The 22273-nt window shown below is 41.6% G+C and overlaps 10 protein-coding genes and 2 non-coding genes across 12 annotated transcripts; 7 read left to right on the top strand and 5 right to left on the bottom strand.

The window, feature by feature from the left end:
* Positions 1 to 1394: 1394 nt before the first annotated feature.
* IL334_000515 (uncharacterized protein) lies at positions 1395 to 4279 on the bottom strand (the record flags this gene model as incomplete). The annotated part of the gene is made up of 4 exons (XM_062932281.1): positions 1395 to 1727; positions 1793 to 2190; positions 2256 to 2889; positions 2945 to 4279. The coding sequence occupies 4 exons, from the start codon at positions 4277 to 4279 to the stop codon at positions 1395 to 1397; spliced, it is 2700 nt and encodes an 899-aa protein (XP_062788332.1).
* A 215-nt stretch (positions 4280 to 4494) lies between these two features.
* Positions 4495 to 5700, bottom strand: IL334_000514 (uncharacterized protein; the record flags this gene model as incomplete). The annotated part of the gene is made up of 3 exons (XM_062932280.1): positions 4495 to 4604; positions 4706 to 4954; positions 5127 to 5700. The coding sequence occupies 3 exons, from the start codon at positions 5698 to 5700 to the stop codon at positions 4495 to 4497; spliced, it is 933 nt and encodes a 310-aa protein (XP_062788331.1).
* Positions 5701 to 6208: 508 nt separating this feature from the next.
* IL334_000513 (uncharacterized protein) lies at positions 6209 to 8961 on the top strand (the record flags this gene model as incomplete). Its single annotated transcript, XM_062932279.1, has 4 exons — positions 6209 to 6490; positions 6704 to 7117; positions 7184 to 8713; positions 8818 to 8961. 4 exons carry the CDS (start codon positions 6209 to 6211, stop codon positions 8959 to 8961), a joined length of 2370 nt encoding a protein of 789 aa, XP_062788330.1.
* Positions 8962 to 9283: 322 nt separating this feature from the next.
* On the bottom strand, positions 9284 to 12736 carry IL334_000512 (NAD+ synthetase; the record flags this gene model as incomplete). The annotated part of the gene is made up of 19 exons (XM_062932278.1): positions 9284 to 9411; positions 9468 to 9492; positions 9561 to 9588; positions 9661 to 9716; positions 9815 to 10013; positions 10093 to 10197; positions 10262 to 10395; positions 10462 to 10597; positions 10659 to 10836; positions 10902 to 11053; positions 11120 to 11457; positions 11528 to 11645; positions 11703 to 11791; positions 11859 to 11948; positions 12027 to 12132; positions 12235 to 12319; positions 12385 to 12502; positions 12563 to 12593; positions 12714 to 12736. 19 exons carry the CDS (start codon positions 12734 to 12736, stop codon positions 9284 to 9286), a joined length of 2139 nt encoding a protein of 712 aa, XP_062788329.1.
* Positions 12737 to 13094: 358 nt separating this feature from the next.
* On the top strand, positions 13095 to 13839 carry IL334_000511 (prefoldin, alpha subunit; the record flags this gene model as incomplete). The annotated part of the gene is made up of 3 exons (XM_062932277.1): positions 13095 to 13169; positions 13284 to 13493; positions 13672 to 13839. The coding sequence occupies 3 exons, from the start codon at positions 13095 to 13097 to the stop codon at positions 13837 to 13839; spliced, it is 453 nt and encodes a 150-aa protein (XP_062788328.1).
* A 234-nt stretch (positions 13840 to 14073) lies between these two features.
* On the bottom strand, positions 14074 to 15724 carry IL334_000510 (uncharacterized protein; the record flags this gene model as incomplete). Its single annotated transcript, XM_062932276.1, has 8 exons — positions 14074 to 14256; positions 14336 to 14430; positions 14489 to 14544; positions 14624 to 14730; positions 14783 to 14804; positions 14872 to 14935; positions 15027 to 15191; positions 15334 to 15724. The coding sequence occupies 8 exons, from the start codon at positions 15722 to 15724 to the stop codon at positions 14074 to 14076; spliced, it is 1083 nt and encodes a 360-aa protein (XP_062788327.1).
* A 292-nt stretch (positions 15725 to 16016) lies between these two features.
* Positions 16017 to 17863, bottom strand: IL334_000509 (uncharacterized protein; the record flags this gene model as incomplete). The annotated part of the gene is made up of 9 exons (XM_062932275.1): positions 16017 to 16199; positions 16306 to 16393; positions 16449 to 16455; positions 16543 to 16598; positions 16671 to 16777; positions 16834 to 16855; positions 16920 to 16983; positions 17058 to 17216; positions 17317 to 17863. 9 exons carry the CDS (start codon positions 17861 to 17863, stop codon positions 16017 to 16019), a joined length of 1233 nt encoding a protein of 410 aa, XP_062788326.1.
* A 575-nt stretch (positions 17864 to 18438) lies between these two features.
* IL334_000508 (NADH-ubiquinone oxidoreductase chain 1) lies at positions 18439 to 18999 on the top strand (the record flags this gene model as incomplete). Its single annotated transcript, XM_062932274.1, has 1 exon — positions 18439 to 18999. One exon carries the CDS (start codon positions 18439 to 18441, stop codon positions 18997 to 18999), a length of 561 nt encoding a protein of 186 aa, XP_062788325.1.
* A 76-nt stretch (positions 19000 to 19075) lies between these two features.
* Positions 19076 to 19148, top strand: IL334_000507. Its single transcript has one exon. It is a non-coding gene; the product is annotated as a tRNA-Ile (tRNA).
* An 82-nt stretch (positions 19149 to 19230) lies between these two features.
* On the top strand, positions 19231 to 20403 carry IL334_000506 (cytochrome b; the record flags this gene model as incomplete). Its single annotated transcript, XM_062932273.1, has 1 exon — positions 19231 to 20403. The coding sequence occupies one exon, from the start codon at positions 19231 to 19233 to the stop codon at positions 20401 to 20403; it is 1173 nt and encodes a 390-aa protein (XP_062788324.1).
* Positions 20404 to 20464: 61 nt separating this feature from the next.
* Positions 20465 to 20537, top strand: IL334_000505. Its single transcript has one exon. It is a non-coding gene; the product is annotated as a tRNA-Asp (tRNA).
* Positions 20538 to 21021: 484 nt separating this feature from the next.
* On the top strand, positions 21022 to 22170 carry IL334_000504 (NADH-ubiquinone oxidoreductase chain 5; the record flags this gene model as incomplete). The annotated part of the gene is made up of 1 exon (XM_062932272.1): positions 21022 to 22170. One exon carries the CDS (start codon positions 21022 to 21024, stop codon positions 22168 to 22170), a length of 1149 nt encoding a protein of 382 aa, XP_062788323.1.
* Between the last annotated feature and the right edge of the window lie 103 nt (positions 22171 to 22273).

Here is a 22273-nt window from a genome sequence, read left to right as displayed (position 1 = left end):
AAAGAGAGAGAATGGTATCAAACCTATTCTAATAAGTTTCTAATTGTATATACAGTACGTGTTAATGAACTGAACAAGAAAAAGAAAACGAGAGTAAAGACTGTGATTCGCTGCTAGCGTGTGATTGTAAAGAAACCAAAAAAACCAGTTTTTTGATTGATCTTCAGTTTGGATTGGAAAAAGTATGGTATATGTGAGAGAGTGGAGAGAGAGGATTGGCGTTGGGTTGAGGAAGGGAAAAAAAAGAATAAAAGACGAGAGTCGCAAGAAGGGGGTTTATATATGCATTGCGGTGGGAAGTTGCTCGAACGTATCTCGTTTAGTGAAAGGGAACAATGAGGATCACTACGAATACTGCATTTGGCTAGATCTCAATCCATCATCTGAATCTGGAACTTACACTAACACCAACACTGGGAAAAAAGTGGAACTTTGTCTATTGAGTGTGAGTGAATGATCTTTTTCAATTCAGTAAATCGAATGTCTCACTTTGCACCTACCAGTAACAGTTTATTCTATATACCTACTGGTGCCACAGTTTCCCTTTTCGCTTGAGAGGAAGTTAGTTTATCCATTCTCGCAACACACAAATGTGACACAGTACGCCTTGTCAGTGATTCAACGGATCAATCCTTTTTGATGTTTGGCGGGATTGGATCGTCTGAGAAGAGGATAAATGTAGCAAGTCTTCAACACATTATTATTCAGGTTGAACTGAATCATTTACGCCGCCCTTTCTGTTTTAAAAACAATATCCCTGGAAGTACCTAGCGTTAAGTAATTCAAGTAGCACACAAAATTATGCCAGAATTTCAAAGATAAACCCTTGTAACAATCGGGAACACCTACTTGATTTACCGATTGTTCTTTAGAACGTACTTTCAAATAACACAAATGTTAAACCAATAGGTTGTTTCCAGCCCAGCTCATACGCCACGATTCGCAATTCATAGGGAAGAATCAATCGATCCGCAATAATGATCACGCGTAGCAGCCAGCGCCCTAGTGAATTGCGCATGCGAGATCACTTGCAATGACAGCAAATTAGACGCTCAGTGGACAAAGGTCATTTTATGTATACACACAAACTTACATGGACATATCACCTAACTAGATAAGCTACGCTGGGTGAACTCGTTGATGAGTTGATAAAATTTGATTCATCTTTGATATTTGCATGTACTTCACGTTTCTTTCTATCTCATACCCCTTCTTCTTCTTCAAATTCACATGATAAACCGATATATATATAGTAATCTTCTGATCCACATATCGATTTTCTATGTACAATCACAACCAGCATTCCCCCCTACCTTACTTCTCCCCAGGATGATGATAAGCTAATTTTGTCCACTCCATACAACGACTACCAGTTACCAGTATACCATGACATCCTACTCTTCATCCGAGCTTTCTTCTTCGGAACTGCTTTCACCTTCTTCATAAGAAGCACCGACTTGACCAGGACCAGCTCCGGCACCAACAGTTCTCGAATCAAATGATTGTAATTGAGCTTCCATTCTTCTAATTCTTTCGGCTTCCTCACGCTCATTTACACTTCGCTTGGACACGCCACCAGAAGCTTTCTTGCCCGCTTTCTTAGCTACACCACCTGATTTTCGTCCGGCTTTAGCTCCACCTCGACCACCTCGACAAACAAGGTTGTAAAGTTTGATAACAGTCGCAACAGGAAGTGAATCAATGTCGAGCTCGATTTCCTCGTTATTCTGTAAGTAAATCGCAAGATCAGCACAAGAAATACAATCAGAAAACGCAATTTCATTCAACTCACAGCTCCGAGATTAGTGGTCTGTTGAATGATCGCGATAGCTGCGTGTAAAGTGTCCCCGTCCGCAGATTGAATTTTCTCTGCCAATTCTTGCTTTTGCGTTAAGGTGATTGTGCTAGGCTCCTCTTCTTCACTCTCCATATCCTCATCTTCATCTTTGTACGCAAGTACCTCTTTCGTCTTCTTTGATTTTTTGGGAGCAGGATGACCATTACCATTTACACCTGGAGAATACTTTGCGGTGGATTGTTTTCGTTGTTGAGTACTGGCCGCCTTTGGAGCTTTTGGTTTTGATCCTTTGATAGGTCGGTTGGCTCGGCCTTTAGCGATCTTGGCGCGGAGTTCAGCAATTTGATCGTTCAGGTTAGAGACCTGAGATTCAAGAGATTTGAGTTGTTTGCCTGCAAGTGTAAATGTCAGCAAAGGACCCGTCTTATAGATTGCATCAAGTGAACATGCAACTTACTGTCGTCTTCACTCTCATATCCAGGTTCTTCGTAATTATCCGCTAATGGATCTTCACTCGAGTCTCTGATTTCCTGTTTAGGAGGTAACGTTTGCCATTTTTCGCTCCAGATCTGTAGGAGTTGTGTAGCAGCTGTGTTAACAGCATCTCCAGGGGGGTTGAATTTAAGAGCGTTGGCAATCATCAACCTCATATCGCTATCAAGTTGATTTACGTCATCGTAGGCACCTTGTTCTAATCGGTCTTTGATGATAAGAAGATCGATAGGTTTCTTGATTACTTTTTGATAATCTGGAATAGCTTCTATGATTTTCTCGACAGGATAAAGGAATGGACTGGCGGCAGGGAAGAATTTTTGGGTGGTCTCCAAACTTTTGACTACCTTGTTACCCCATTGCAATTGAGGGTCGTTACGTCTCTTCGGTTTTCGAGCGGAGCCAGGGTTTTCCTCGTAAGCGAGATCTTTGGAAGGTGGGGGATGTATTTCTCGCTTGGGTCGAGCATCGTCGGAACTTCGTCGGATGGTAGGAGGTTGAGAGACTGAAGCTCGTCTAGCTGAGGAAGGGCCGGCGATGGGTGTGGGGACGGAAGGAGGGGTAGGAGCAACGGGTGTAGGTGTAGGGAGAGCAATGGGCTGTGATCACGTCAGCCCAACCGATCGAGAGACATACATATCATGAGCGACTCACTTCTGGAGGGATCTTTGACAATGAGTTTTCAAAGGAAGAATCTAATCGGTCAGCCGCAAGGGAGACAACATGAGTAGACCCATTGAATTTCCTTGTGTTTTCCCAGATCTGTCGCACATCTGATACTACTTCGCTATAGCTCTTGTATGCGCCTTTGCTGGTGTCCCACTTCGAGGCTTTGCTCTTATCTTTTGGAGGACCTCTTGGGTCACTAACGATAAGTTTGGTTTCGACAGTACCAAGATCCATTGGATGGTCGATGATTTCAGGATAAAGGGGAATGCCCAATGCGACTGGGTCGACCGGTGCGAGGAAAGCATAGACATCGGGTGTTTTCTTCTTTAAAGCTCGAACGGCATTAAGCAGGTGTTTATGTTGATGTTGAGTGAGAGGAGTGGTGGGACCCGAAGGTCGTGGTGCTGGTGGTTGATAGGAAAGCCAAGCACCAGCAATCTGAGAGACATCAGCAACGGGAGCTGTAGGTGCTTCAACAGGCTGGGATGGTGTAGGAGCAGGAGGTGCAGGCCCTTCAGGTTGAGCTGGTATAGGAGTTGACGCCAACGCAGGGTTAGGTGTGCTGCTCGAGATAGACGCTTCTTTCAACCTCTTCTCATCCCTCTCCTCTTCCAGATCATCTCCGGCTCGCTTCAGACTTCCATCAGATACGCTAGATTGTAGTCCAAGTACAGAAGGGGTTGGTTCTGCTTCTACACGAGCATCAATCTCCATTCGTTCTCCAGCGAGTTCTGTTGGAGCGGATATTTGAGCGGGTTCTTCAGGAGCAGGAGTAGGAAGGGAAGGTTGATCTACTCCCAAAATTCCACCTTTTGCCTCTTGTTCTTCAGTGATGATTACACTAGGAGTAGGAACAGCGGATGGGATCGTACCAGAAGGAAGAATAGGAGGAGATTCATCTTCTGCTCGAGGAGTAGGGGGTACCGTTGCATCTGGGGGAAGAGGTGATTGGACAGGCTGTTCAGGTTGAATAGGGGTAGATACGGCAGCTACAGGTGCAGGAGTAGCGATTGGGGAAACGACAGCGGGCTCTAATACTGCAGGTGTGAGCGCAAGAGTTGCTTCATCGATATTGGTATCACCATTCAGCGGTACTGGTACTGCATTTCCCACAGCGTCTGTGGATGGATTAGATGGATTAGGTGATTTGGGAGGTTCGACTATAGTTGAAGAAGGCGGAGGGCCATCGAATTGAAGGGGATTGAGAAGAGGTTTGATGGGCGAAGGTTCTACTTCCACTTGAGAAACGGGTGGTCGAGAAGCAACTTCAGACAGAGGGAGAGGGATAGTGGAAGATTGTTCTTGTTCCGCTCGAGACATTTCGTGGAGAGGATCTGTTGAATTTTGGGGGAATGAGGATGTATTATTACCCATGAGTTCAGTACAATATGGTGAATAGCATTGACACGAGTCAAAAGAAGGGGTACAGAGGATATGTGACGTGTGATGAGGATGATGAAAGAAAGAGAAAAGGAAAGGAGGAAGAAGGAGGATGAATCGCATTTATCAGTTTTTGATCAATCAGTGAGTTTGGTTCACGAATGCCCATAAATGACTGAACTGACCAATGAATAGATTTGTATTTTTCTTGGAAATAGGACAGCAAAGTGAGTTCCTGTTTGAGAAAATTTGACCATTTCCGGTTCTATATAATATGATATACAAAATCAGTATATTTGCATACTTTCGCTAGTTTGATTCTATGATGTATTCGACCCAGTATTAGACAGCAAGAAGGTAACTTACCACTACCTAAGGGTAAACTAGCAGCTCCTCTACCTCTCATCAAATCCCACATTTTCAAAGTGTTATCCTTCCCTACACTTAAAGCTACTCTACCTGTTGGATGGACGTCAACATGATTGACTCGCCCAGAATGTCCTTTTAGTGATTTGAGTAATGCCCAATCGGAAGTTCGGAACAAAGATAATGTCGAATCTTCCGATGTCGTGATTAAGTGGGAAGGAGTGGGGAAATGCAATGATGTTATTGATCCTACGAAGAGACAAACGGGAAGAGTCAGCGGATGCGCTACTCGTTTGCTGAAGCAGAATAGACCAAATGAGATACAATAAGTATGGCAGAATTGTCGAGAAAGAAGAATGATTAAGTCCGCTCTTCACTTCGGGTTTTTGAAGTAAGAGCTGAGAGCTGAGACGGTAATCACCTGTATGTTGACTCAAACTTCCAACTTCTTTTCTCCTCCTTAGATCCCATACTTTGACAAATTCATCTTCACTTCCTGTCGCCAACCATTTCCCACCTTTTGAAGCTGCGACAGCTTTGATACAAGCCAAATGAGCTGGGAAGATAAATATTGGTTCTAATGTAGGTTTAGTTGTTTTCTCTTCTATCGTTGTGGTGTAAGAAGGATATGTTCCCTCTAAGCCGTATAAGTTCTTTTCGTATGTTCCAGCTATTATTATGAAAGTACCAGGAGTTTGGGAACCGGATTCAAGAGAAGTTGTTTCTTTCGATTTTCCTTTGTCTTTTGACACACTTGAGGTAGTAGGTATCGATGCCTTTGTTACTTCTTTCTTGACAGCTGGAGCAGCTGGTTTGAGCTTGGTAGCAATAATCGCCTTTGCAGGATTTGAAGAAGGTTTAACAGATGTGGAGTTTGAAGAAGAACTTGCGTTGGCACCTTCGAATTTCACTTCGACTTTAGGTCTTTTACCGTATGGAGAAGGCCGATTCGGTTGACCCGTTATCTTTGACTTTGATTTTCCTTGTTTTCCCATTTTGTATATTGTAGAATATCGTTGAGTCTATTCGTGAGCAGTTAAAGAAATGGAAGGTTATCGTTTATGGTGACTGTTGATTTTCAACTTTTTTACAGAAGCTGCAGCGCTGAAAGTGGAGGGGAGAGATAGGCCACGTGCTAGACATTCTAACAGGTGCAGTGACGTGTGATTGTTCGCCCGGAAAAAACAATATCAGACTTCAAGGGATTTTACCCCGCATTTGTTTACCACGTGAACTACACTTTTGCCGGGTGTATACTGGGTTGTTTGAGTGAAAGAGCGAGTGTAATAATGACGAGCGATAGATTGATGGCGATGGAGAGCCTGTATCTGATCTGCTGATAGTACACACCATCTAATCAGTTCCGGTCTCAAAATCGGTCATAGTGGATGTCTGACCGGAGCATCTAGCATCTCCCGTCAGCCTCAGAAATCTCAGCTACAACAACAAGTCTCATTGGAATTGCAGTTCTCATAGTTGGACCGAAGCCGCTGTCATCGTACCATGTCAACCCTTACTCCCTCACAGGCTGTATCTGACCTGCTCCGACAACCAGATGACCTGCTGAAACTGTCCTCTTACCGAAAGAAACTGCTCAAGGAGAAATCAACTCTAGACGCCAAATTACAATCCGGAGTGAAAGCTCAATTGGACGCAACGAGAGATGCATTGCTAAGATTGCAAGCGTCGAGAGCGGCTGTAGGGTTGATAAGGGAAGAGATGATGGCTGTGGAAAAGCTGAAAGGAGAGGATGGAGGTGGAGAGGCTTTTGAGAAGATAACGAGGGTGAGTGTTATTGTCTCACCTGTGGAATTAGAGCCGGAGCAGAGATATACATCACCGTGCGATTGGTATGAAGCGAAGGATCACTCCCTCATTTCCGTTCTGAGGCAGTGAATAGTATGAACAGGAAAAATACATTTGATTGCTTTCTTGACGGTGACTGGGTGATGGTTGACGTGTGTGAAGTGCTAATTCGTTATCCGTTCTTTGTGTTAGGTTTCAACTGTTCATCGAAATTTCGCTCAGACTACCAAAATGGTACAAAACCTAAGATCAATGTCAGATAAAGTAGATCATTTATCGTCCCTATTAGATTCTGATAAAAATCAAATTGGTGGATCATGCGGTTCATCACCTAATCTATTACCTATACATTATCAATTACAACAATTAGAAAGTTTTAGAAATGAAACGTTACATCAAGCTAAAAAGAATCAACATTCTCATTCTGTTGAAGAGAGAGACACTTTGATCAAATGGTTTGAAAAATTGGATAAAGTAGGTCAAGATTTCGAGAGTTGGTTATGGGAAATATCAAGTAATATAGTTGAATTAGCAAGAAGAGGTAACGGTGGTACTGTTGTTAGATTATTAAAAATCGTTGAAGTCGAAGGTAAAGAAGATGAAAAAGTGAGTTGTTGATCCGAGTTCAATAGGCACAGACGATTGCTAATGACTCTGTCCCGTATCAAAAAGGCGGTGGCAATGCGATTAGTAAGAAAAGTAGCTACTCATGATGCTGCATCGAAATTCAAATCGATGCAAGCAAACGCAAGAGTGATCAAGAACTATCGTCATAAGTTATTGGATGTAATGACTAATACTGTGAAACAATCGTTTGAGAATCATTACCTGGATAATCAATATGATATGTTAGGTTTCATTGAAGGATTGGGATGGATTTATAAAGATATCATTCGAATAAAAGATGATGTGGAACCTCTTTTCCCAGAAGATTATGAAATCACACCTTATCTCGTCAAAGCGTATCACAAACACCTGAACGACACTATACGTAAGATTGTGAGTTCCGCACCTGAAGCGAAAGTCTTACTGGAATTACACGCTTGGATAAAAGAATATAGGGTATCAATGAAAGAGTTAGAGATTCCTTCGAAATGGTTACAACCACCTTTATTAGACGGTAAATCACAAGATCTAATCGAAGATTACGTTAAATTGATAGTCGCTAAACTTGAAGAATGGACAATCAATCTAATGAAAGAAGAGACTGGTAAATTCACATGGAGGACCAGAGAACCTGAACAATCAGATGATGGACAATTAGGTATGGAAGGAGTAGTTGATTTCTTCCAGTTAGTCAATCAACAATGTGATTTAGCATTAGATTCCAATCAAGGTGCGGTCTTGGCTAGAGTAGTAACTGAATGTGCAAAAGTAATGAGAAGAGTACAAAAAGAATGGTTGAAATTGATAGCTGAAGAATCAAGAAATCAAGTTGAAAAGAAACCTGAGGAAATCGCAGGTGGTTTGGTTGAATATGTCATCGCATTAGCGAATGATCAGTTAAAATCTGCTGATTATGTCGAATCATTATCTTCAAGATTAGAGCCTCTTGTGTCTGAGAAATACAAATTAACAATTTCAACTTGTTTGAACGATGCTATAGACGGCTATCTAGACGTAGCTAAAAAATGTACATCAAGTTTAGTTGAATTCGTCTTCAACGATCTCAAATTAGTAATCAAGAATCTGATCACACCAGTATGGTACAGTGATCAATTAATGCCTCAAATCATCGAAACCATGAAAGATTATATGACGGATTATCAACAACATCTGAATCCATCCATATTTGAGATTCTAGTCGAAGATCTATTAGATGCGTTCCTGATATCCTATCTGAGTAGTTTGAGAAAAGCGAACGCGAGATCATTAAGAATGCCAATGGCGATCCAGAAGATGAAATCAGATATAGGAATGGCATTTGATTTTTTCGTCAATTACAAACAACCCAAAGAATTAGAAGAGAATAATTTCGAAATCATGGAAATGATCATCGCTATCATTCAATCTTCTCCACAGATGGTTTTCATGGATTATTGGACTTTTGCCAAGAAACACGGTCCCAATCTGGTTTTTATTGAAAATCTATTAAGAGCAAGAGATGATTTAGATAAAATTCAATTAAATGAAATTATGGATACATTAAGAAGGAAAACTAAAGAAGAAGAAATTACAGATCCGGAAGAACCCACCATCATGGTGAGTTAACATTATCATTACATATCTCTCAAAAGACAAAAGACCGGTCTAAACTTATACATGAATCAATTACTGATGCGTCTCTCTCCACATCACATCCACAGATCAAAGTACAAGGTCATTCCTCAGGTCTGCTTTCGAATCTATCAAATCTCGCCGGAACCTACGCAAGTAATTTCTCAACGGGTGGTTTCGCTACAGGCGGTTTCGCAATGGCAGGCGCAAATCATTTCGGTACTTTAAGATAGTATCCCTCCTTCCTTCCTTCCTTTCTTTCGTTTCAGCAGAGATCACAGATCTCATAAACCTATTCGTGGTGTCGCCTACTTTCACCTCTAATAATCGAAACGAAAGATTTTGTATATGTTCAATATCACTGTTGTAACAGTATAATATATCACGAAAATGCATATTCAATATTTATATGATACCATTTTTTACACATCGCAATTCAGCATCACCTTGATCCCCTTATATGTCTATGTGTAAATGTTATCATCCTGTATAATCTGCTATCAAATTCAATATCATGTCTGAATATATCGCTGTCCGAGTTGATCGTTCGTTACGCTAATCTACCTTCGATTTATCATTACCCGGTTGAGTAGCGCGATTAGGTAATTTCTCAGCTAATTGATCAATCTTGTTGAACTGATGGTCAAATCGTGAAGGCAAGAGGAAAGGTCTCATATCGAACCCTAAATATGAAACGGTGAGTCAGCATATATACTTGGAAGTGGATTAGAGGACTTACGGTTGTCATCAGGGGAGTAAGATTCCTGAAACGCGAACACGAACACGATCAGCCTCCTACCTCGGAATCAATCAAGAGAAGCACTGAACACACCATATGAACTGAAGGGGTGATAGTAGTCCTGTCGTTATGAGACATATTAGCTCTCATTTTGGCGCTATTGAGTGCACGAACCATGCAAGCTAATACTCACATCTTGTGACGATTGATGGCGTAAGTAAAGAAGAAGTGTTTGACTTTTTGAGCGATCTAGAGTGCGGTATCCCGAATCGATCATGTCAATCATCATGCTCGTCTTCATTATTCAAGCATTCGCATCGACGGATTCTCAAACAGGTGAGACTCACCTCAGAGGGAGACAGGAAACTACCCCATTCTTGAACCAATTTGCCGAACATACTATATGGACCACATTTCTCGACTTTTCTCAATCTACCGAATACTGATAGTTCATCGTATGTCATTCCCATCTCAACTTCATCTGATTGAGCGACATTGTCGGATCCTATCGGTATCAACTCTGCAGTAGGAATGGCGTCGAGGAAGCTTTACAGACGGGATCAATGAAATTAGATGGATCTACAATTTCTAACATGTCTTTCTGATGGATATGATTTTAACTTACCTTCTCAAGATTGGTAGATCAAATTCTACTTCCGCCCAAGCTATAAATTTCTTCAAATCTGTCTTACTGATTCCACCGATAGGATTGACATCGGCACTTGAACAGCTGCGTTCATCGCCCCTCTGTCAGTGTCTCGCCAATCTCGTAAAAGGATAAACGTCACACCTACTCGTATTTGGTATAATAACCTCTTAAACTTTCATCGACATTGGCACTTCCCAATACCAATAAACTACCAACTTTGCCTCTGGTCCATGGTAGAAGTTGAGCAAACATGTATGCTAAAACCATTCGCAGCCGAGCCTAAAAGAACAGTATCAGCTGAAATCCAAAGCGAAGTCCAGCTAGAAGAATTGTATTGAGATATACCTGAATGTTTTGTAAGGCCAAGTTTTCAGCTGACGATCCACCATGAACTGCAAATTGGGGTTTCTTTCCGGTCACCAAGCTGAATATGGCTTTGACAGCCGATACAGCAGTGTCCATGTTAAGATCAACATGGTATCTAGATGTGAAATCAGTTAGTAGTCTGAGTGCCACTTCAGATAATCGGAGGCACAGCTCACCCTCCAACTGCTTCAGAAAGATCTTTAGCCCTCTTCCTGGTTTCGGGACTTGAATGCTCTGTTCCCATGTAACAGGTGTGGAAAATTCTGCCTGCGAACTCCTTTGGATCAGTAGGTAGATAAGCAGAATCCTCAGGTTCGCCAGCGATTCTTCTAGCATCCGCAATGACTTGTTCGTCTATTTCCGCCCGCCCGAATTAGTTGTGTACACATTGCATTCAACATACAGATTAATAAACTTACCACCTTTCTTGGTTGCATCAGCTACCAGTCGACACATTGAATGGACGATGACGGTTGTAGCACAAGAATCGATACCTCCGGATAGGGGAATGAAGTATCCTTGGGTTCTGGATCGTCGAAGGTAATCCCAGAGCCAACATGCTGGACCAAATCTACAGTCATATCAATTTGTTTCTGTTTTTCCCTATTTCTCGATAATGAAGTGTGGACGGACTCACGCAATCTCCTCCTCTGGAGTATGGTATTTGACTTCCATACTACCTTTAGTCTCTTCATCTCCCACTCTGATACCTTGTCCGCCATCGAGTCTGGTATCTACATAAACTCGTTGATAAGCTTCTGCTTGAGCAGATTGCATCCTTCTACTACTTGTTGTCCTATGAGCTCTGACGGCACCGAGGTCGACTGTCGCAGTGACGACCTCAACATCCGAAAGGGAGAACTGAGATCCCCTAGCAAGAATTTGTCCGTTCATAGCAATAAGACAAGCTCCATCGTAGTACAATCGATCACCATCACAGCCTTGTTGGTTGGCATAGAGGTAGATTCCACCGAGCTATCGTATTGTACCAGCGCATAAGCTTAGATCACTCAACGATGTCATCTAGTTGCAGCTTGAAGCTAACCTTCATGGTAGCCTCTTTAATTAGATCGATTCGACGATTCAGCTTTCTCAATTCATGATGACTGGCAGAAGAGTTGGTGAAGATCTCGACACCATCAAGACCCATGAGGATGTGTGGTCTAATCGAGATATGTCAACTGATTCACCTACGATTCGCAAGGGAAAGTTCAGCTCACGAAGCAGGAGTGAACAGCTCTTCACAGAGTTCAACGCCAATCACTGTATCTTCAGTTGATACAACCGCATCTCCAAAGGGGACATATTGCTAAGATGAGTCAGCTAAAACAGACCTATCATAAAAGGCTGCGAACATTAGGCAGCTCAGAACTTACTTGTCCAGTAACATTCCTTATCATTCTAGGTAATGAATGTTGTTCTGTTTGACGATGTTTATGCCAAGGTGTGAAATGTCGAAGTTCACGCTATTATAGATCAGACAAAAAATGTAATTAGAGGATGTTAGGACCGATGGCAGACTCTCGAACACTTGGGATACGGACATAATTTCCATCATTTGCCATCCACATCTTGGGTCTAATCATTACGATCTTACCACTGTGAATTATGACTCGACAATTATAGTTATTGTTCTTGTGTTCAATTGGCCTATGCAAGGAGATCAGTTCAGGATTGCCTTGATTGTTGTACAAGGGGAGCTGCCTTATCTGAATATATTATATTCCAATAAAGATGCAGTGCTTCACCTACATTCCGATGTCACATATGATCCCTTGAGCTTCCTCACTCTGCAAGATGGTAGCCAACACCTCCCAAGAATGGAGGACCGTATCGCCTGTTTGTGGTGAAGTGAATGGTATGAGCTCATGGGAAGAATGTTGCATGGACCCGGCAGCTCACCTTCCAGGAAGTGATCAAGACATCCATATCCAGGAATTTCTAATTCTGGTCCTACTCGTAAAGTAGCTCCTCTAGATTTAGCAATAGCGATTGATTTGAGGATTCGTTTGCAATTCCCCTATACATGATCTGTGAGGTAAACACTTTGGTATACAGCCTAAATAGCATTGTAACTCACCTCAAAGTCAAGAGACCACTGATCTAATTGACTGAATAGGGAGAAACGTCAGCGAGCTTCGTCGTGAAGTTCGACTACACATACCATCTAGAAATGACAAGTCAGCTTCGTCCGAATACTCAAGGAAGAGGAGAAGCTGCATGAAGCTCACGTTGCTACAGTCACTAAATGCATATTGCTGAGATACTGTTTGCCTCACTCAGTCGGTCGATGTATGTATACAAGGTGCGAGAGGATATGTTGTAGAGATGATACTGTAACGAGGAGGGTGATTTGGATGGGATGATGATTGATCTGATACTGACATCATAGGGGGGAAGGGGGGTGATACTTTTTGGTTCATTCGCTGAATCTTCTATGCCATGAAAAGTGGAGGCAATAGCTTAAAGCTGGAATGGTAGGAAATTTGATCCCGTCATTCCTGCTGGACAGCGGATCCGAGGTGGTGAAGTTGAAAGATAATGAAAAGAAGCGTTTCTTCTCATCTTCAATCTATCCGACCAAGCGTAAGAGCGAAGAAGAGAACAGTACAATGGCAGAACAACAAGTCAATATAACGGATCTGGAACCTGCGCAATTACAAGAAGTGAAAAAACAACTTGATCAAGTAAGTTCATTATACTTGGAAAGATCCAACTTGTTACTCCTGCCCATCTCCCCCTTGAGACACGAGAAATTTGAAGTTGATAATCAGCCCCGCTTGTGTTCAATTGTCGTATAGGAATTAGACCACTTGACAAACTCATACTCACAATTGAAACAAGCACATACGAAATTCAAATCATGTGTTGAGAACGTATCTTCTTTAACACCTAAATCCAAAGGCAAAGAAGTATTAATACCTTTGACAAGTTCTTTATATGTTCCTGGAAGATTAACGGATGTAGAGAACGTTGTGGTGGATGTTGGAACTGGATATTATGTAAAGAAAGTGAGTTTTGTGTATCATGTACAGACTGATCAATCGGTCATCCTATGCTTTCTTTCGCCCTTCGTCCTATAATCATAATCTCACCTTTAAATCGTCTACCATTGTTCCCACGACCCATTTGCTTCTGTCTCAATCACAATATCAATATCGCTGATACTGAACCCCACTCCTATCGCAGACGAAATCAGAAGCTACATCTCACTATAATACAAAATCGACTTTCGTACAATCCAATCTTGATACACTTCAAAAGACCATAGAAAGAAAACAGGAGAACGTTCAAAGTGTCGTACAAGTATTGCAAATGAAAATGCAACAGCAACAACAACAGCAGCCTACAAAGTAGCTGAATGAGAACTGAGGATTTAATACGAAATAAAGTGGTAATGTGCGAGTGAATCTGTAAGAAGCTCTTTTATGTAATATCATGCATTATATACCCATTTGTGACCAAATCGAATCTACCGATCTGCCTTTGGACCCAAATCGCAGACTGGTTGGACATCCACGATGAAGGGTACATGGGTTCGATACACCATATGACATGATCAGCCACGTGAGGAACTCCTTTGGGCCCAGTCTATATACCAGGCATTGCTACTCCCAAAGTCCTTTTCATTCTCCATGTGATCTCCAAGAAATTCGGTTCTGTTTCAGGTGTGATCAATCCATGCCTTATCAAGAAATCGACATATACCAAACCGCAATTAGGTTTCATATCTCCTGAATGAAGTGCTCCGATCAATTCAGGTATTGTAAGGAGCTAAGAGGGAGTCAATAAGTACGAACTTCTATATGTTGGCGAAGAAGGCTCAGAAATTAAAGCGAAGTAGGATACTCACAGCGAATGATTCAACTTCGTCATCATGAGGAGCAGGTCTCACATACTCTGCGGAGTTGGAAGGAGGTAATGGTAGATCATATATGTATTCGACCTCTACACTCTACATTTAGCTTCTTACATCACGCTTTATAAGAATCAAAGTGACACTGACCAGGTTGCAAAAACCCATCTTCTGTTATGTAGAAATACGTCGCGACACCGCGATTCCTGTTTGATATATCAGCCTAACATATCCTGCTCAAACAACAACATGACAGCGAGGAGGGATGATACGCATGATGCTCACTTTATGTATCGTTTGACTAAATCTTCGGGTAAACTAGCCTCTTCATCACATTCTTTTACTATCGTTTCTAGAGGTGTCGAACCTGCTGTTATACCTCCTGCAACGGACTATTTCACTAGAATCATCAGCTTGTACAAAGGACGAACTTATGAAGCTGACATTATCTAGTTTTCCTGGCCACCTATAATGTGCATCAGTTTAGCTTCAAACTCTTTTATCCGTAATCACTGAGTCAGAGATTGGCTTACGTCGCTTTGGTCTTACTCCTCCTAGGTACCCAAACCTTCATGTTCACACCTTCGCCTTCATAAGCTATAAGATATCGAAATAAATATGGGAAGTCAGCTTCAGAGCTTCCTTTCCACAGTTTGAGGAGGAGAAACGAGGAAAAGGAATGACGTACCAGTCATGTGCACACCGAATGTAGCTAATCCGAATAGAGCACAAGCTGCTCTTTCTAGGTTGAAGGCTACATTATCAAATGACCCACTTTGCGAACTCTTGGCGGATTGCTGTAATCCGGACGATTTAGGTGATGCGTATATTGTGTATAGTTCATCTCGCCATCCTGGACCAATCAACCAAAAATCAGTGTGTTCCATGTCATAAGAGTGACAAGGCTATCGGGTATCGAAAGTGATACTCATTCTTCGGAGTATTCACTTTGACGGATAACACGACGCTCTATATGAAAATGAAGATTGACTTACCTGCTAGTGGACCTGGGAATTTACCTTGATCTTTCCAACTCCTAGCTACTTTAGCCATAACTTTTCCTAATTCGTTTGAACCTTTCTTGACCAGATTTTCATTGAAATACACACAAGTAATTTCTGATAACCAATTACCAGTTTCATCAGGTTTACCATTTTCTTCAAATTCCCATATCCCTTCTTCACCTTCCTTTTCCCATTTGCTGGAAATCTCTTTCATCTCACGTATTACATCTTGACGAAGTAAACCCAAAGGGGATAAGTGATTTAGATGATCTGATAGGGTTAGATGGAATGGTACGTATGGTGAGGGTGGAGATGAAGGTGGTATTGCATATAAAGGGAAATTATCCGCTGTCGCAACTACTGATAACAGCGATCGTGTCATTGTGAGTGGTACTTTCCCTGCCGATTATGATATAAGTTGGTCGAAAGAGGTGTTAACAGGACTGTGATTCTGGGTATTCTCATGATCACGGTGCGGCACAACTATGATCTTTGTTCCGTCCTTTCGGTCATTACGGATACTCTAGAGTATGGAGACCCCACCGTGTGTTATCACCAACATGCAATAAAAATCAAGTTAAACAAGCAATACTCCATCCTCTCCATCACCTTCGAGATCTTATCTATGAGCGCTCTACGAAAGCTACGTTTACCTGAAATACATAAACAATGTATCAAATACCAGGACCAGCGATACCCGATCTTCTATGACATCGTTTGACTATCTCAGAGTAATCAGGTTCATTCTCAGGAGTGATGAAACCATGCCTAATGAGGAAATCGATAGTAGCTACTGCAGAAGTAGGTTTGAATTCTTGATTCCTTAGAGCAGCGAACACTTCAGGAATGGTCAGAAGCTGTTGTGCAAGTATGATCATTCAACATTTGGGGTGAACAAAGGCAATGTGAATGTCAGCTGGCATCCGATACTTTGCATGTAAGAGCTAAGGTTAGAATACATACCTCGAAGGAGTCAACTTCTTCATCATTTGGTGAGGGAAGTACATAGTCTTTCGACTCTCTCGAAGGGAGTGGAAGGTCGTATACATAGCTGGCCATCTATGTCAGTGAGACTACTCTGAGGAGGCAAACGGGGAGATACTCACTCGATATCTAAACACGCCAGTATCAGTCAAAGAAGGAGTTAGTCAAGACCTCTTATTACCGAAACAGTAACAAGCGATACAGTGAGTAGCTTACCAGGTGCCAAATCTCCAGATCTTGTGATCTCAAACAACGAAATCATTCCTGCGCTCCTATGATATAATTTCAGCAATGATGGAAGCACTGCTATCATGCGGTTTGTGCTTGAAAGGAGATTGACTCACTTGACGTATTTTCGGACTAAGACCTCGAACCACCCAGCTTCTTCTTCGCATTCCTTAATAAGAGCTTGCAAAGGTGTCATCCCAGCTGGAATACCACCTGCGACGCTCTGAGTTCCAGAACAGGATATTAGAGGAATACTTACTTGGTCTAATGGGGACTTACGCTATCGTATTTCAAAGGTGAGCTTGGGATTAAATTGATATCAGCTCGAGTATAGGAAGGGACAAATACAGGTATTATCGACTTACCGAATCCTATTGGCACTTCTTCTAGGAGCCCATATCTTCGTATCGTCTCCTTGACCCTCAAAAGCTATTGTGACCAAATCGTTTCAGCTGATTGCTTCTTACAGAAGAATCATTGGAATTTCCCAGATTTCCACATACCAGTCATGTGAACACCTAATGCTGTGAACCCAAAAATGGGTGTAGCAGCTCTTTCTATCTCGAAAGCAACGTTCCCGAATGGATTTCTAGCCGCTTCGTCATCTTTCCATAGAGTAGAGTGAGGTGATGCATAGATAGCAAAAAGTTCGTCCATCCACACTGTACAAGTTGTCAGAAAGATTGTCGAATGGCGGATTGCGAGATGCCAGACTAAACCCTCAAGCAAGTATCTCGGACAAGGCTGAAACCATTCACTCACATTTCATGGCATCAGGAAATTTACCTTCTTCTCTCCATTTATTAACTATACGTATCATAACTTCTGTTCTACCGTCTTTACCCCGTGAGTTAGTATCATCGGAAAAGAATACCGCAAGTACGATAACTTTATAATCGTCTTTATTATGACCTTTCTTCTCTACCTTGGATTTTTCATTCTCGTTCTTGCCCTTATCCTCTTTGGTGTGGACCTCTTCATGCTCTCTTTTGGGTTCGGATACGTTCTTGGTTCCTTGGTCGGTTTTGGATGACGCAGAAGAAGGGTTTTTGTGATGACCACCTTTACCTTGACCAATCTTTTGTAAGATCGAATAGAACTGTAAGCCCTTTTCACTTCTTAACTCTTTCAAAAGACTAGTGGGAAACACTCCAATGGGCGGTATTCTGTGTTGAAAATCTTTAAATGTCAAGTAAAATGGGACCAATCGTTTTCCAGTAAGTGGATGTTGTTGAGGATATGGTGTGGAATACGAAGGGAAATTATCAGCTGATTTGATGATTTTCAATAAAGAGACCTCGTTTGACATCTTGAATGAATCAGCGGATCTATCTCACGATGAGAGTGAGGATGAGTTGATATAGAGTAGAGGGGTTTAGTAGATTTAGGAAAGATGGCTCAATTCGTGTAAATCAGTAGTTGAAGAATTTAGAATAAGAACTTTACCATGAACAGACTTCCTTATATACCTGACTGTTCAGATAGTCTTTACTTACTCGATTTCAGTAAGCTTTCATGGCGTAGGTCAGAAACGAAAATCATACCATAAAGGACGATATGACAAAGGATTCAACCTAGGATAAAAGACATCGTCTTCTCAGACGTGTTTAAGCGATATGACAAGGTTAGTAGGATATATCGTCATTGATACAGAAAGGATCTGTTTTAGCGGTAGTTTCAGCAATATCGACCTTTGATCTCAAGCGATACTTTGTTCTTGTCTTTCCAAGGACTATGGTGCAATCTATAACGTCAAGGACATGGGCATCCCGCTGTATTTTGTGGTTTGCCTCATGAAGCACGGGTCAACGTGCCACATGAAGGACAGACCATTTCGGCGAATCGGAAGATGCATTCCTAGGATCTCTACGATCTACAGCGCAAATGATCTCATACGAACTAGTTCTAGGTTCTGCTATCCTGATTGTGATTATCATGACAGGATCATTCAACATTACTACTATCATTGAAAACCAAGAAGCAATTTGGTTTGTGGTTCCTCTTCTTCCAGTATTTATCGTATTCTTTATCTCAGCACTGGCAGAAACTAACCGTACTCCATTTGACCTTCCTGAAGCCGAATCAGAACTAGTTGCCGGGTTCTTTACTGAACACAGTGGTATGATCTTCGTATTCTTCTTCCTAGGAGAATACTGTTCAATTGTTCTAATGTCTACACTGACAGCTATCCTATTCTTCGGTGGTTACAACATGCCAGAACTATTTATTAACGACACATTCGTTAACCTACAAAGTATTGTACTGGGTCTTAAGACATGTCTATTCTGTTTCCTATTCGTATGGTTCCGAGCTACTCTACCGCGAATGCGATACGATGGACTAATGGTCTTTTGTTGGACTGGAATGCTGCCAATCGCAATCGCGCTGGTAGTTCTAGTACCAAGTATCCTAGTCGCCTTTGACATCATCCCATATCAAAATTAAAATAATAAATGTAATTTTGAATAAGTGTAATACATTACACTATACTCCCCATATAAGTCACTATAAGTAGACTACTAAGCCCATAGCATAATTGGTAGTGCGCATCGTTGATATCGGTGTTTGTAGAGGTTCAAGTCCTCTTGGGCTTAAGGTACTAAATATATTGTACAATTTCCCGCTAATTAAATTAAAATATAAGACTATAAGACTCATTACTGTTATCATGTAATTATGCGAGTACTAAAGAGTAACTCACTTCTTGCACTAGTTAACAGCTATATCTCCGACTCTCCACAACCAGTTAACCTTAGCTATGCGTGGAATTTCGGATCACTGCTAGCAATTTGCCTAGGTACACAAATCGTGACTGGGGTACTTCTAGCAATGCACTACACACCTAGTGTTGACCTAGCGTTTATCAGTGTAGAACATATTATGCGAGACGTAAACTACGGATGGATGATTCGATACATTCACGCAAACGTAGCGTCATTCTTCTTCATTTTCGTATACCTACACATCGCTCGAGGACTATACTACGGATCATACAAGGCTCCACGAATCATGCCATGGTCAATTGGTGTAATTATCCTAGTTCTGATGATGGCTATTGCTTTCCTTGGTTACGTGCTTCCTTATGGGCAAATGTCACTATGGGGAGCTACAGTAATTACAAACATGCTGTCAGCTATTCCATGGATTGGTACAGACTTCACACAATTTATTTGGGGAGGTTTCTCTGTAAACAACGCAACACTGAACCGATTCTTCTCACTTCACTACCTACTACCATTTGTACTAGCAGCACTAGCAGCAATGCACATGCTAACACTACACACACACGGTAGCTCGAACCCTGAAGGAATTAGCGCAAACCCTGACAAGGCACCAATGCACCCATACTACATTTTCAAGGACCTTATTACTATTTTCCTATTCTTTATTGCTCTAGCAACACTGGTGATGTACGCACCTAACCTGCTAGGACACAGTGACAACTACATTCCAGCTAACCCAATGCAAACACCACCGTCAATCGTGCCTGAATGGTATCTACTACCTTTCTACGCTATTCTTCGGTCAATTCCTAACAAGCTTCTAGGAGTTGTTGGAATGCTAGGTGCTCTACTGATCCTTCTAGCAATGCCACTACTAGACGACGGACGAGGACGAGGTGACGTTCACCGACCTGCTTCACGAGTAGCCTTCTGGGTATTCGTAGGTATCTTCTTCCTACTAATGTTCCTAGGTAGCCAACACGCGGAAGAACCATATATTACAGTTGGAGCTGTAGCTACAGCTGCTTACTTCCTATGGTTCGTGATGCTACTACCTATCATTGGTATGATGGAAAACTCATCATTTGACGGTACAAACGCACCTGCATCATCTCAAGCAGTCTAATTAGTGATATCGTAACACGCATATAAATCATATTCCCCCTTTCAGTTTAAAAGCAAGTATAGTGGAAGTATCATAATCGGCAATGAACCTCCTTGTCAAGGAGGGTTACGGCGGTTCGAACCCGCTCTTCCTCGTTAAATCACATTATGCAATTCTTACGTATCGATATTCGACCGGTAGGATGACTATATGTCTGCATCAATGCACATTGTAATTACAGTGTTATACATTACACATCATATGATACCTATGTATTTTATGCAATTAGGGTATACTAATAAAATAGTGTAATCTTCCATTATAGATTTTACTCATCATATACAACGCATAGACGTTAAATCACCAGTATTGGATGACACTTGCTCTAGTACTATTTCTTATCGGTATTCTTGGATTTATCATGAACCGTAAGAACATCATTCTAATGATTATCTCTATTGAGCTTATGCTCCTAGCGGTAACACTACTGGTACTGGTGAGCTCTTACAATTTCGACGATATTATGGGACAAACATATTCTATTTATATCATCGCTATTGCTGGTGCTGAATCAGCTATTGGCCTAGGAATTCTAGTAGCATTCTATCGACTACGAGGTAACATCTCTCTACGAACATAATGTATCTAGCTATTCTTGCACTTCCTATGTTTGGATCAGCTGTTGCTGGTCTACGAGGACGATCTATCGGTGTGACTGGTGCTCACATTATTACAACAGGATGTCTAATGGCATCAGCAGCTCTTGCTATCGTAGCATTTTACGAAGTAGGTCTATCAGGATCACCTGTATCTATTGTACTAGGTACATGGATTGACTCTGAATTCATGCTGGTACAATGGGGATTCCTATTTGACAGTCTGACAGTGTCTATGCTTCTTCCAGTGCTAGTTGTATCATCACTAGTACACCTGTACTCTATTTCTTACATGGCAGAAGACCCTCACAACCAACGATTCTTCTCATACCTATCTATGTTCACATTCTTCATGCTTGTGCTAGTAACAGGAGATAACTACCTTATTCTATTCATTGGATGGGAAGGAATTGGTATTTCATCATACCTACTAATTAACTTCTGGTATACACGAATGCAAGCTAACAAGGCTGGTATGAAGGCTCTAACAGTTAACCGGGTTGGTGACATGTTCCTATCAGTAGGATTCTTCGCAATCTTCTGGGTATTCGGTAACGTTGATTACGCTTCTGTATTTACAGTAGCTCCATATATCAACGAAACAGCTATTACAATTATTGGACTACTTCTACTGATCGGTGCTATGGCAAAGTCAGCTAACATTCCTCTTCATACATGGCTTCCGGATAGCTTCCTAAATATTATTTCACGATTTAACGTCGTATCTTCTCGAGCCTTTAGTACTTCAAACTTCTTTAACAAGAAACCAGGTAAGAATCGTCTGCCTGATACACCTCTATATGAGTATCTATTTTCATTTCTAGTAGGACTTATTGTAGCTGGTTGTCTAATGATTCGCCGTCACGGTAATATGCATACTGCACGTCTAACTATCAAGTTTACCGTTACTAAGGGTACTGACAGTTCATGGCTAGATTATCTCTATACTCTTCTTTCACCATACTGTTACAAGGGCTGGTCTACAACTGAAGAAGTAGACAAGCGCGGGGATACTCCGGTATCCTCAATTCGAGCTACACTCACTTCAGCTACTCTTGGTGTTTTCTTTCCTTTTTTATACTCTTTTTTGGCTATCAAATCGTGGTGTATTCTCTCGAACACTCACAATTGAAAACCTACAGTATTTTAATCTTATTTCACTGTCTGCATGGATTATGGCATCGGGGTTTTGGCTAGATAAGCTACCTTATAGTGCTTTTGATGGTCTAGCTCTT

The sequence above is a fragment of the Kwoniella shivajii genome, chromosome 1 (assembly GCF_035658355.1).
Source record: "Kwoniella shivajii chromosome 1, complete sequence".
Lineage (NCBI taxonomy): Eukaryota > Fungi > Basidiomycota > Tremellomycetes > Tremellales > Cryptococcaceae > Kwoniella > Kwoniella shivajii.
The sequence above is the reverse complement of the archived record's forward strand: the minus strand, read 5'-3'. Positions and strand labels throughout refer to the sequence as shown.